The following is a 15,370-nucleotide window of genomic DNA, read 5'->3' as shown; positions in this document are numbered from 1 at the left end:
GGAGAGCCGCGTGTGCTTTTCTGTCAGCACACCACCAGCAGCGCTGAACACACGTTCAGACAGAACGCTGGCTGCGGGGCATGACAAGATCTACAAGGCGTAAGTGGCGAGCTCCGGCCATTTATCCAGATTGGAAGCCCAAAAAGAGCAAGGGTCCAGTGAGACAGTCATGGCTTCAATGTTTACTTGGAGATACTGCTGTACCATCGTCTCTAGGCGTTGACTATGTGTCAGACTTCTTGTCTGCTGTGTCCTTGCAAAGGATGGGCTAAAAAAGTGGTGAAATGATTCCGCAAAATTGATGTTACCAGCAGATACTGTGTTTCTGTTACGTTTTGAGTGCTGAACACTCGATGGTCCCACGGTTTGCAAGTTGGAACTGTGAGATTCACTACGTGCACCATTAGTGTTTTGGGGAAAAGCACATGTAAGATTCTGCAACAGTCTCTGCTGATACTCCTGCATGCGTGCATCTCTTTCTATGGCAGGAATAATTTCTGCAAATTTACTTTTGTACCGGGGATCTAACAGTGTGGCAACCCAGTAGTCAGGATTATTTCTAATTCTCACAATTCGAGGGTCATGTTGCAGGTAGTGCAGCAAGAAGGCACTCATGTGTCTTACTCATCCAGGAGCACCAAGTCCCTGTTGTGTTGGTGGAGAGGTAACAATCATGCCTCCTTCCTCTGCCCTCTCCCCCCAACCTCGCACAACAGAAATGTGATCAAGGTCTCCCTCATCTGAAGAGTCTTCCATCAGTTCGTCCTCCACTTCTTTTTGGGCTCCTGCACCTTTCTCACTAGTTTGGCTGCTATCATGCGCCCTGGTAAAACCATCTCCCCCACCCTCACATGCCTGCCGCATTTGTGCTGCCAACCGTCTGGACCTTGCAGATGTTAGCCCTTCCGCATACAACTCCTCCTCCTCTACTTCCTCCACCTCCTCTTGTGCCACCACCTGACTCCGAATTCTGTTTAACATGTGCTCCAGCATGTAAATCACCAGAATAGTCATGCTGATAATGGCATCGTCAGCACTACACATCTTCGTCGCCATTTCAAAACTGTGCAGAAGGGTGCATAGGTCCCTGATCTGAGACCACTCCTCCAGCGTGATTTGCTCCACCTCTGGATCTCGTTGGCCCAAGCTATACGTCAGAACGTATTGCACCAGGGCTTGTCGGTGCTGCCACAGTCGCTGCAACATGTACAGAGTTGAATTCCACAAGGTAGGCACATCGCATTTTAGCCGGTGAAGTGGCAGGCCCAACGACTTCTGTAGAGATGTAAGTCGCTGAGCTGCGGGATGCGAATGGCGGAAGTGATCACACAGCGACCGTGCCCTCTGCAGAAGGCCATCTAGTCTGGGATAGTGGGCTAAAAATTGCTGTACAACCAGGTTCAACACGTGAGCCATACAAAGCACGTGTGTGACATTGCCCCGGCAAAGGGCCGCACCGAGGTTTGCAGCATTGTCACACACGGCCTTCCCTGGTTTCAGGTCCAGTGGAGACAACCATTCATGAAACTGGTTCTCCAGAGCTGACCACAACTCCTCAGCTGTGTGACTCACATTTCCCAGACATTTCAAAGTAAAAACCGCCTGATGAAGTTTCGCCCTGCTGCCAGCATAGTAAGGAGGTGTGCAGGATCCCTTCTGCGCAGTTAGAAAGCTTGTGGCATGACCAGACAGGCTTTGAGTGCAGGTGGAGGACCGAGAGGAGGTTGAGGAGGCAGAAGCAGTGGAGGAACTTTGAGATAAAGAGGATTGACGCACGACTCGTGGGTACGGCAAGACTTGGACAGCAGCCCCTTGTCCTGCTGGCACCACAGTTACCCAGTGCCCAGTCAGCGACATGTAACGCCCCTGTCCCTGTCACACACAGAGTTTCTCAAAGAAGCGGTGATGTTGTGTGCCACATGCTGGTGGAGCGCAGGCACACCTTTCTTTGAGAAGTAGTGCCGACTGGGCATCTGGTACTGGGGCACTGCGACGGACATAAGGTCTCGAAAATCCTCTGTGTCCACCAGGCGGAAAGGAAGCATTTCTGTAGCCAAGAGCTCGCAGATGGTGAAATTCATCCTCTTAACTTTCTCCTGGCTAGGAGGAAATGGTCTTTTACTTGTCCACATCTGAGGGACCGAGGGCTGGCTGTTGTGCTTAGATGGGGTTGAGAAGGGTGTCCCCGGCAAATTACCGGTCTGTGAGGAAGATATAGGCGGACATGAAAGGTTGCCTTGATCCAAAGGTGATGCTATTGATGTCGGACAGCGCTGAACACCAGCTGGTGTTTCCACCTCCAAAGAAAATGATCACCTGCCAATCACGCTGGCTGTTGCGGGTAAAGAGGTGGCAGGTCTGCATCCCAAAACAGGTGTGACTGCTGTCCCCCCAGTCACAGAGGATGAAGAGGCCACGGATGCACAAGATGTGGCAGATGGCGGTTGGCCCGGCCGGCAAGGCCGCATTGTAGCACAGTGAGCTTCCCACTGCAACATATGCTTCATATCCATGTGCCGGTTCATGCATTAAGTACTCAAACTATGTATTTTTTGGCCTCTACTTAGCTTTTGCTGACAAATGTTACAGATAATACGAGTTTGGTCATCTTTATCGATCTTCAAAAATGCCCATGCTGTGCAAGGCTTAGCACCCATGCGACCTGAAGAGCCACCACGGCTTGTGGTCAGAGGCAGAGTTGTGTTTGAGGATGCAGTTGTTGACGTGCTTCCAGTACTACTTCTCTGTCCAGGAAGGCGCAACCTGACCTCGTCATAACTAGCATCCTCCTCCACCTACTCTGCTGACCTCATCGACTGGCTGACTGTGGGTTGACAGTAAGTGGGATCTCCAACCTCGTCATCATCACCCTGTGTGTTATCACACCCGTCGTCCTCAGAGCTAACCTCTTCCTGCCCTGACAAAAAACTAAAGTTGTCGCTCCAATCAGGTATTTGAGTCTCATCATCATCTTCCTCATTGTCTCCACCAACAGGAGTTACAGTTTGGGAACGAGGGTCTACATTATGGTCAGAACCTTCTGCCTCTGGTCCTGGATCCGACTCATAAAGATTCTGGGCATCAGTGCAGATCATTTCCTCGTCTGGATTCACAGAAGCTCTGGAGCCGACCTCTGATTCCCAGGCTATAGTATGAGTAAACAGCTCTGCAGACTCAACCATCTGTTCTACCCCATACTCAGACTGTCAGCTGGAGACTTGGGAGCTGTGAGGAAGCAAGTGCAATTGGGGTGACACCTCTGAGGACTGGAGTATTTGTAATGTTGAAGTTGAGGTGGAGGAGAGCCCACTTAAAGGAGCACTTGATATCCGTTGAAGCACTTGCTGTTTTTGTGCCTCATCTGCAATTTGTAGCAATTGGCGTGGCCATAAAAAAGGGATCTTATCACATTGTCCGCTAAAAGAAGTAGACATCTTAGTTTGGCTGGAAGATGGTCTTTCTTCTGCAGATGTTACTGTTGCTTTAACACCTACCCCATGGACACAACCTTTTTTTCCCTTCCCAACACGCCTATTCCCCTTTCCACCAGCAGCAGGCCTTTTTCCACTCAGTTTGGTGGTTAACTAATTCACACCTCTGGAGTTGTTTGCACAAAAAACAATGGATGGGAACCGAGCAGAGCTGAGTGGCCAAACTGTGGTATTAGCCCAAAAGTATTGGCTGGGTTAGATGCAGATAAAAATTATATTGAATTTGCAACCTGGTGGAGGTTAGTATAGATGGACTATTAGAATAAGTCCCACACACTGCTACAAGCCGAAATATTTTTTCAGAGCTAGATGCAGAAATTTTTTTTATTGAATTTGCAACCTGATGGAGGTCAGTATAGATGGACTAATAAAACAAGTCCCACATACTGCTACAAGCCTAAATATTTTTTCAGCGCTAGATGCAGAAAAAAATTATATTGAATTTGCAACCTGATGGAGGTTATTATAGATGGACTAATAGAACAAGTCACACACACTGCTATAAGCCGAAGCCCAAATATTTTTTCAGAGCTAGATGCAGATAAAAATTATTTTGAATTTGCAACCTGGTGGAGGTTAGTATAGATGGACTAATAGAACAAGTCCCACACACTGCTGCAAGCAGAAATATTTTTTCAGAGCTAGATGCAGAAAAAAATTTGATTGAATTTGCAACCTGGTGGAGGTTACTATAGATGGACTAATAGAACAAGTCCCACACACTGCTACAAGCCGAAATATTTTTTCAGAGCTAGATGCAGAAAAAAAATTGATTGAATTTGCAACCTGATGGAGGTCAGTATAGATGGAGTAATAAAACAAGTCCCACACACTGCTACAATCCTAAATATTTTTTCAGCGCTAGATGCAGAAAAAAATTATATTGAATTTGCAACCTGATGGAGGTTATTATAGATGGACTAATAGAACAAGTCACACACACTGCTATAAGCCGAAGCCCAAATATTTTTTCAGAGCTAGATGCAAATAAAAATTATTTTGAATTTGCAACCTGGTGGAGGTTAGTATAGATGGACTAATAGAACAAGTCCCACACACTGCTGCAAGCAGAAATATTTTTTCAGAGCTAGATGCAGAAAAAAATTTGATTGAATTTGCAACCTGGTGGAGGTTACTATAGATGGACTAATAGAACAAGTCCCACACACTGCTACAAGCCGAAATATTTTTTCAGAGCTAGATGCAGAAAAAAATTATATTGAATTTGCAACCTGATGGAGGTTAGTATTGATAGACTAATAGAACAAGTCCCACACACTGCTACAAGCCGACGCCCAAATATTTTTTCAGAGCAAGATGCAGATAAAAATTATTTTGAATATGCAATCTGCTGGAGGTTAGTATAGATTGACTAATAGAACAAGTCCCTCACACTGCTACTAGCCGAAATATTTTTTCAGAGCTAGATGCAGAAAAAAATAATATTGAATTTGCAACCTGATGGAGGTTAGTATAGATGGACTAATAGAACAAGTCCCACACACTGCTACAAGCCGAAGCCCAAATATTTTTTCAGAGCTAGATGCAGATAAAAATTATTTTGAATTTGCAACCTGCTGGAGGTTAGTATAGATGGACTAATAGAACAAGTCCCACACACTGCTACAAGCCAAAGCCGAAATATTTTTTCAGAGCTATATGCAGATAAAAATTATTTTGAATTTGCAACCTGGTGGAGGTTAGTATAGATGGACTAATAGAATGATGCTATGCCCAAAAGGTTTTACTTCACTGGGTGCAGTAAAAAATTTTAATTCTATACACAGGTGGTGTAGCTTGCAACACAGATAGGCTTCTCCACTGACTAACACACACTGCAAGAGGACAAAAAGGATTTGCTTTGCTAGATTTAGCCAAATGCTGTGAAAAAAAACTTGCACAGCACTGGCACAGACCGGCCTGGCAAAAAGTGATAGAAACTGATGTAACCTAGCCCTGAAAAGGACTGCATTTACAATTAGTCTTTGCTCCCAACCTATGTATTTAAGAGCACAGACCTGCCTGATAAAAGTGATTGGAAATTATGTAACCTAGCCCTGAAAAGGACTGCAATTACAATTAGTCTTTACTCCCAACCTATCTATTTAAGAGCACAGACCTGCCTGATAAAAGTCGTAGGAAATGATGTAACCTAGTCCTTAAAAGGACTGCAATCACAACTATTCCCTGCTCCCAAGCTATCTCTAGATTTGTGTGAAAATTGGCTTCAAATTAAGAAAGTATAGTGCACACAGCAACAGCGGTGCTGTCTAACACGCAGCTGCAGCAGTGAGAAAATGGTGGCAACGGGGAAAATGGCTGGGTCTTATAGGGCAAGGACATGTGACATACACTGCCAATGTTACATGCCCTTGCTTGTGTGAAAAAAAGCAGTTCGCTCCGTGTGTGCGCTGCTGATAGGCTGACAGATTGCACCTCCCCACTGTAAATGCGGGAAAGACAAAAAAAATGGAGATCTTCATTATTTCTGCAGAGATCCATCCCCTGCCCCTCCCCCCACCCCACTGTACACTCAAACTGCGTATTAACATTATTTTTTAGCATTACTGAGAAAAAATCCAGTTATGATTTAGGTGCACGAACAGTTATCGAACATAACCTCGAACAGCCGAATTTTTTTCAAATCGTTCGGGTTCGCCGAACGGCTCGAACACCGCCCAAAACAGCTCGAATTTGAGATTAGCGAACAGTTCGAGTCGAACACCTCTCATCTCTACTAATGACTAAACCTAAGACAGAAACAGAATGAACATATACCCTGCTAAAAGTAAGTAAAAAGCAATAGTGCATGTAAGTAACATAGGACACTTAGCAAGCACTGTTTTTGATCAAGAAAGAGTTAAAGCCATCCCACCAGCGCCAAAGTTTACCCAGTCGGGATGGTTCTAACCTCTAGTATTTAAACCTTACCTTATGTAAAAAATAATCTCAATATGTATAAGGGCCGAGCAGGATCGGGGCCCAACTATAGACACTCAGCAATAGGAAGCTATAAAAACGTAATTCTCATCTCAAATAAAGGTAGGCCACGGCCTTGCATGCACTGAGTGCAAGAACCTAAAGCAAAACCGAAAGAAATGATCTGGAGTATAAGTTGGTATACATGCAATGTGTGTCAAAAATGACCACAATGTGAATAAGGGCAAAGCAGAACTGGGGCCCAACTATGGACACCCAACATTAACTCCCATGTCGGTTGGCTCACTCACTCATGTGACATGCATCTCCAAAATATCTCCAGAATCTGACTTTTTATTCCCTTTGAATAAAAAACCTCTTACTGTTGCTCTTACTTCCTCTGATTCATTCTTTTTTGGACTACAGTAACTCTCTACTAATTGGTCTCGCTTTTACTAAACCCTCACTTCTCCATACTATTACGATTGCAGCAGCCAGGATTTATTTCTGTCCCGCCACTATATCGATGCCTCCACCCAGTGCCAGTCTTTGCACTGGTTGTCCATCTGCTACAGAGTACAAAATAAATTCATCACTGTCACCCGCAAAGCTCTCCACGTTTCTGCACCACCTTACATATTTCTATTTATTATGATGGCTGGACCATATAAATTATAAACTTCCAAGCAAAGTCCTCTATTGTCTTGTAAATAGTTTTAAGCATTACTCTGCAATGTCTGATATTGTCTATACATGTCTCCTATTAATTGTAAAGTGCTGCAGAATATGTTGGTGATATATAAAATTGTTATTATTATTGAGATAAATTGGCATTGCGATATGAAATTCTGCTTGCTGTTCTAGCTCCCTAAATATTTTGACCAAGGCACAGTGGTGCTTTGGTGCCTTGTGGTACTCATCCCCAGATCAGATTTGTGCATGCCATTCTTTAGCTAAAAATATTTTGTGGGCCACATATGTCATAAACTTTTATATTTGATAAAAAAATGTAGTTACATGTTTTTCACATTTTTTTGCAGGTCTGGAACTCAGAAGCTGCTAAAACAGCTGGAGATTGGGCCAAACAATGTAAATTAGGACACAGTTCTCCAGATTCGAGAGTAATAACCAGTAAGATTCAACAATAATAATTATAATAATTTTTATATATATAGCGCTAACATATTCCACAGTACTTTACAATTAAGCGGGGACATGTACAGACAATAAATTCAATACAAGTTAAGACAGGTTAAACAGTTACATTAGGACTGAGATCCCTGCTCGCAAGCTTACATTCTACATGGAAATGGGGGGACACAATAGGTGAAAAGTGCTTGTTATTTCAGATCTGACAATTAGAAATAGGGATTTTCATATGAAGCTGCATGATCCGGTCATCAGCTCATACAGTTAGGTCCATATATATTTGGACAGAGACAACATTTTTCTAATTTTGCTTCTAGACATTACCACAATAAATTTTAAACAAAACAATTCAGATGCAGTTGAAGTTCAGACTTTCAGCTTTCATTAGAGGGTATCCATATTAAAATTGGATGACGGGTTTAGGAGTTTCAGCTCCTTAATATGTGCCACCCTGTTTTTAAAGGGACCAAAAGTAATTGGACAATTGACTCCAATGCTATTTCATGGACAAGTGTGGGCAATCCCTTCGTTATGTCATTCTCAATTAAGCAGTTAAAAGGCCTGGAGTTCATTTGAGGTGTGGTGCTTGCATTTGGAAGGTTTTGCTGTGAAGTAAACATGCGGTCAAAGGAGCTCTCCATGGAGGTGAAACAAGCCATCCTTAAGCCGCAAAAACATAAAAAACCCATCCGAGAAATTTCTACAATATTAGGAGTGGCAAAATCTACAGTTTGGTACATCCTGAGAAAGAAAGAAAGCACTGGTGAACTCATCAATGCAAAAAGACCTGGGCGCCCACGGAAGACAACAGTGGTGGATGATCGCAGAATAATCTCCATGGTGAAGAGAAACCCCTTCACAACAGCCAACCAAGTGAACAACACTTTCCAGGAGGTAGGTGTATCAATATCCAAATCTACCATAAAGAGAAGACTGCATGAAAGTAAATACAGAGGGTTCACTGCACGGTGCAAGCCACTCATAAGCATCAAGAATAAAAAGGCTAGACTGAACTTTGCTAAAAAACATCTAAAAAAGCCAGCACAGTTCTGGAAGAACATTCTTTGGACAGATGAAACCAAGATCAACCTCTACCAGAATGATGGAAAGAGAAAAGTATGGCGAAGGCGTGGTACAGCTCATGATCCAAAGCATACCACATTATCTGTAAAACACTGCGGAGGCAGTGTGATGGCTTGGGCATGCATGGCTGCCAGTGGCACTGGGTCACTAGTGTTTATTGATGATGTGACACAGGACAGAAGCAGCCGAATGAATTCTGATGTGTTCAGAGCCATACTGTGTGCTCAGATCCAGACAAATTCAGCCAAACTGACTGGTTATCGTTTCATACTACAGATGGACAATGACCCAAAACATAAAGCCAAAGCAACTAAGGAGTTTATTAAAGCAAAGAAGTGGAATATTCTTGAATGGCCAAGTCAGTCACCTGATCTCAACCCAATTGAGCATGCATTTCACTTGTTAAAGACTAAACTTCAGACAGAAAGGCCCACAAACAAACAGCAACTGAAAACCTCTGCAGTGAAGGCCTGGCAGAGCATCAAAAAGGAGGAAACACAGCGTCTGGTGATGTCCATGAGTTCAAGACTTCAGGCAGTCATTGCCAGCAAAGGGTTTTCAACCAAGTACTAGAAAAGAACATTTTATTTACAATTATTTAATCTATCCAATTACTTTTGGTCCCTTTAAAAACAGGGTTGCACATGGTGTGGAGCTGAAACTCCTAAACCCTTCATCCAATTTTAATGTGGATACCCTCAAATGAAAGCTGAAAGTCTGAACTTCAACTGCATCTGAATTGTTTTGTTTAAAATTCATTTTGGTAATGTCTAGAACCAAAATTAGAAAAACGTTGTCCCTGTCCAAATATATATGGACCTAACTGTATGTTTAAGTGCAATAATCAAGTATCGAGTGCAGTTATCATGTGCATAGAGGGTGTGGAGACAGATGAATAGTAGGGTGCAGATTCTGAATAATATTTAGAAGGAGAGAACAGGGGAAAGTTAGTTTACTGAGTAGTTGTGGTATGCTTGTTTAAATAGATGGGTTTTTAAACCGCGGTTGAAGACTTGGGAGCTAGGCATCAGTCGGATCATCTGGGGTAGAGCATTCCAGAGAACTGGTGCAGCACAAGAGAAGTGTTGGAGATGGAGGTGCGAGGTTAGGATTTTGGAGGATGTTAGTCTTAGTTCATTTGTAGAATGGAGGGCAAGTGTAGGGCGATAGACAGCAATGAGAAAGGAGACATGGTGCAGAACTGTGGAGAGCTTTGTGGGTGAGAGAGATGAGTTTATATTGGAACCTGTAGCGAATGGGCAACCAATGTAATGACTGGCACAAGATGGAGGCATCGGTGAAGTGGCTGGACAGAAATAAAACCCTGGCTGCCGCATTCAGGATGGATTGGAGAGGAGAAAGTTTGGTAAGAGGGAGATCGATCAGACTTCGACTTATCAAGGGAACATTTTCTTTTTATTGCTTCTAGGTTTTCATTATGCTTAGAAGCTTTATAAAGCTGTTTTTACCATTTTAGAGAACTTCTCACACCATGGGCAGCATAAATGAGAGCCTGAATACATCTGAGATGTTCTGCCGTTTCCAAGAAAGTCTAGTTAGATGAACCAGATGGGGACCATAGCTGGAAAATAGAATAGTCTTTTGCCTTTCCTCGCCAGCTTCTTCCAGCGCCCATGGAGGTGACTGACATATCTCTCTCTATAGAAGAGACCTGTCAATTATTCCTGGAAGCACTATAGAACTGGGTGTGACCATTTTTTCTAACTATACCTTCTCTGAATCACTGGAGAATTTCAGAGGGATATATACTTAGATGTAATTGTGCACCAGGATCATGGACAGCATGAATCAGCTGGCAAGCATCCTTTAACTTCACCATAATTTGTTAAAGGACTCCAATATTTAACAAAACAGATTCACAAAATACTAGCAAAACCATTCACATCACAAGCACTGGATGGCCATATGTGGACTTACATAGCATAAACATTTATTTTTATTTTACTTGCATATATAGTGCCATTAATTCCATCCGGACCAACTTGACAAAACGTATGCAAACACATGGAGAACATACAAATTCCTTACAGATGTTGTCCTTAGTGGGATTTAACCCCTTAACGACCAACGATATGCATTAAAACGGAGGCCGTTAAGGGGCCTTATTCCCTCATTGCCATTTTAAAATGGTGATCGGGAAAAAGGCTTTAGGGCCCCCCAGAGTCAGAAATTCTCCGGGATCTCAGCTACCAGGGTAGCTAAGACCCTGGAGAACATGATCAGGGCCGGTTTTTCCAGTCCCCAATCACGTGATCGCTGTTATTCAGTGAACAACGGTGATCACTGAAAAAAAGAGTGTGCCCATGGTTGCAATGATTTAACACTCCTCTGGAGAAAGTAATGATGTTCCCCGAGCCCATTTGATACTTCCACCATCCTCCGGATCTCCTGTTCCGTCCCCCGGTCCTCCGTCATCTTCCTGTGATAAAAAAAATGGCGGGCGCATGGGCGGTGCTTGCAACCGAGATTTGCCGGCCAGTACCCGAAAACAATAGGGAATTTTTCCTATTGGTTTCTTTTGATCACTGTGAGACCCTATCACAGTGATCAAAAGCAAAAAATAGTAAATCAAATCCTCCTTTGTCAGCTCCTTGGTTAGATAAAAATTCTAAAATAAAAAATATATATATTTTTCCATTTTTTGCTGTTAGGGTTGTGTTGAGGTTTGGGTTAGGGTTGTAGTTAGGGTTGTGTTGGGGATAGGGTTGTATTAGGGTTGGAGCTCGGCTTGGGATTTTTTTAAAAGTAAAGAAAAAAAAATGATGACGATATGATAACTAGTGTTGAGCGCAATTGCTCGCTACTTGAGTTTGCATGGGGTGCTCAGGTATACACCAAGTATCACGGGTGCTCGAGTGACATGTTCAAGTCCCCGCCTCACATGTTTTGCAAACATGCGGGGACTGCCGGTCATACATGGGCAATCCCCGAATGTTTGTTTTTGGGTGTCTAACAGCCACAAAACATGTGGGGTGGGTTTATCTTGTGGGGGTTTTCCACTGTTTAGGCACAGCAGGGTCTCTCCAAACACGACATGGCGTCCGCTCTCGATTCCAGACAATTTTGCATTCAAAAAGTCAAACGGTGCTTCTTCCTTTCCGAGCTCTCCCGTGTACCCAAACAGTAGTTTTACCCCACATATGGGGTATTGGCGTGCTCAAGCGAAAATGCACAACAAATTTAGTGGACCATTTTCTCTTGTTACACTTGTAAAAATACTAAAATTGAGGTCTGAAGTAAAATTTTTGTGAAAAAAAATTTAAATGTTCATTTTTTCCTTCCACGTTGCTTCATTTCCCGTAAAGCACCTGAAGGGTTAATAAATTTCTTGAATGTGATTTTGAGCACCTTGAGGAGTACAGTTTTTAGAATGGTGTCAAATGTGAGTATTTTCTGTCATATAGACTCCTCAAAGTCACTTCAAATGCGATGTGGTTCCTAAAAAAAAATGGTTTTGTAAAGTTTGTTAGAAAAATGAGAAATTGCTGGTCAACTTTTAACCTTTATAACTTCTTAACAAAAAAAATTTGTTTCAAAAATTGTGCTGATATAAAGTAGACACATGGGAAACGTTATTTATTAACAAGTTTGTGTGACATAACGCTCTGATTTAAGCGCATAATAATTCAAATTTTCAATATTTTTGACAAAATTTTCAACTTTTTTCACAAATAATGCCAGCCATATTGAATAAATGTTACCACTATCATGAAGTACAACATGTCATGAAAAAATCTCAGAATCAGTGGGATCTGTTGGAGAATTTCAGAGTTATTACTAGTGATGAGCGAGCACTAAAATGCTCGGGTACTCGTTGCTCAGGTCGAGCAAATTGGAATGCTCGACTGCTCTGTGCGAATAATGAGCCCAATGCAAGTCTATGGGAAACTCAAGCATTTTTTCGGTGGCTCCCCCTGGCGGTCTGCAAAGGCCCTAAAAATTGGCCGAATCGACGGAACAAAAAGGCTCAAATGACATAGGAACAGCATGGAGAAGACCCCTGGAAGCATTTCTGACTCCCAAGTCATTTTTGTCAACAACGTTGTCAGAGGTATTATGCTACATTTACGGACTCAAAATAAAACATGCAAAAACGAAACCAGAATGGATTTTCCTGGGAAATATGTTAAACAACATCCTTTCCAGGGTTATGATTTGTACATAAGGCAAAATAAATAACCAAAGCCAAAAATTCTCCTCCACACCCTGGGCTATGTTCACAAGTAGCGTTTTTGCACTTTTGCATTGCTTTCAACCAAGACAAATGCATTCACTCGGAAATGTCAATTTAACATTTTACAACCTTATCTGGCCATGTGGTGTGTGACTCATCATCAGACACATGCATACAGTGCTGAAAAGACATGGGAACAGCATGGGGAAGACCCCTGGAAGCATCTCTGACTCCTAGGTCATTGCCTAAAAGTGTGCCCATCATAAGTGATCCTTAGAGCATGCGAAGATGCCTTCCGTCATGCACCTGTTGTTGCCAGACTTGCAACAATCACCGCCCATGTCCTTATCCCAGCACAGCGTTCAGTTGTCCCTACCAAATTCCTTGGAATACAAGCACAAGTATGCAGCCAGCCACCCACAGGCTGCAATACAATACTGCCAAAATTTTGACAGATGCATGCATTTAAAATGTGGCCTTTGAGGCTCGTGGAGGCTCGTGGTCAAGTGAATGTGGTCAGGGACGGAACGGAGCCAGTCCACAGCTTTTTTTCTGAGAGTTGTATTTCACCACAGCCATATTCTTTAGCTTGGTGAAAGAACTTGTGAAACCGTATCTACTCCAGCTGTCATTTCTCCCAGAAAGTCCTTTAAAGCTGCTTGCACTTGAAATGTGGCCTTTTAGGCTCGTGGAGGTGGAAGCTGTCCACAACCTTATGGCGGCAGCGGCTGGGTGTCCATACTCGGTCCCCAGCCGCCACTATTTCTCCCAGTGTCGTCTCCGCCTTCCACAAGCGCGGGTCCCACAACATTACCCGTGCCCTTCCCAGTGCACTTACTGGGAAGGACCACCTAACCACAAACACGTGGACAAGTGAATGTGGCCAGGGACGGTACAGAGCCAGTCCACAGCTTGTCAGTGAGTTGTATTTCACCACAGCCATATTTTTTAGCTCACTGAAAGGACTGACTTTTGGGAAACCGTATCTACTCTGGCTGTTATTTCTCCATCATCAGGTTCCGCCCATTGTCACACTTGACCATGCCTGGCTGTATGTTCAGCGGTGAGAGCCACGGATCAAGCTGCGGTGTTACAGCTTTCCACAACTCTGCAGCGGTGGTCGGTTTTTCACCTAAGCATTAAGCATGTTATCTTCAGCACAGCCTGTTGCCGCTTGGCCAAGGCAGTGCTGCAGTGCTTTCAGCTTGTGACTGATGTGGTCTTTCGGAGATGGAGGCCGAACTGATTTTTATACTAAAGAAAGATTCTACTGTGTTTTTTTTCTTTGCGTTATTTTTTAAGACAAATGCTTTCACCAGGAAATGTCATTTTAACATTTTACAACCTTATCTGGCCATGTAGTGTGTGACACATCATCAGACACATCCTATTTAATTTATGGAGGGATTCTGAAAGTTCCAAAGCTGATTTTTATAGGGCCATCAGGCGGCCCTTACTATTCTTAAAAGGCCAGCAGTCGGTCCTCGCTATTGTTAGAGAGCCATCAGCCAGCTATGCTTTGTTGTTTCCATTATTAATGAGTGGGTCTCCTATACTGTTATTGCGTATGCAGTGACAGCAAGAGCTGCCAAAAATTTGGAGGAACTCCAATGCCCCTTGCAAGAGACGTAGAGGTCAGAGAGCCTCCTAAAAACAATGTTCCCATTATTAGGTAGTGGGTCTCCCATACGGTTTGCCTATGCAGTGAAGCAATGGCTGCCAAAAATTTGGAGGAAATCCAATGCCCCTTGCAAGAGACGTAGGGGTTGGAGGGTCTCCTGAAAACAATGTTCCCATTATTAGGAAATGGGTCTCCCATAGTGTTTGCCTATGCAGTGAAGCAACTCCAATGCCCCTTGCAAGAGATGTAGATATGTTGATATGGTACATATGGTGGTGATATGGTGGTTGAGGATGAGGATGCAGAGAAGGAGGAGAACAAATGCAAATAGACAAAATCAGGAAGTGTATACCCATGTCTTGTTGAGAAGACAGAGGTGCATGGAATATAGTTAGACCTCCACAAAAAAAGACACCTTATTTGATTATATGCTATGCTGCTATCATTCGGTGTTATTGAGAAGTCTGGCCCAATCCAGCCCTTGTTCATTTTTATAAGAGTCAGCCTGTCAGCATTTTCAGTTGACAGGCGAATGCGCCTATAGGTTATAATTCCACCAGCGGCACTAAAAACTCGCTGTGACAAAACGATAGCGGCAGGGCAGGCCAGAACCTCCAAGGCATCGTAGAGAGCCATTTCATGCCATGTGTCTAGCTTGGATACCCAATAATTATAAGGCACAGAGGAATCACGGAGGACATTGGTATGGTTGGCAAGGTACTCCCTCACCATCTTCCGAAACTTTGCACTCCTTGTGCGAGTATCCCCTTGCCTCAGGGACTGTGCGATGGGAGGGTCTGAGAAAACTGTCCCAGAACTTTGACAGTGATCCCCTACCTCTGTTGGATTGCATTTGTGGCTCTCTCACCTGTACTCCTTGTTTGTGCAACGAACTGTGACCTCTGCCGCCAG

General features: G+C 43.4%; 1 protein-coding gene across 2 annotated transcripts in view; it reads left to right on the top strand.

Moving 5' to 3' along the window:
• Positions 1–15,370, top strand: part of LOC141258851 (cysteine-rich venom protein-like) — a 62,304-nt gene that overhangs the window by 35,705 nt on the left and 11,229 nt on the right. For both annotated transcript variants that reach the window (XM_073674032.1, XM_073674033.1), the window contains one exon: positions 7,451–7,541. In XM_073674032.1, coding sequence (XP_073530133.1) covers positions 7,451–7,541 — 91 coding nt within the window. The remainder of the gene's footprint in view (positions 1–7,450; positions 7,542–15,370) is intronic.

The sequence above is a fragment of the Phyllobates terribilis genome, unplaced genomic scaffold (genome assembly GCF_046119375.1).
Source record: "Phyllobates terribilis strain yellow unplaced genomic scaffold, ASM4611937v1 Scaffold_3__8_contigs__length_932513732, whole genome shotgun sequence".
In the NCBI taxonomy this organism is placed as follows: domain Eukaryota; kingdom Metazoa; phylum Chordata; class Amphibia; order Anura; family Dendrobatidae; genus Phyllobates; species Phyllobates terribilis.
Note: the sequence above shows the minus strand (reverse complement) of the source record. Positions and strands in the feature narration are given on the sequence as shown.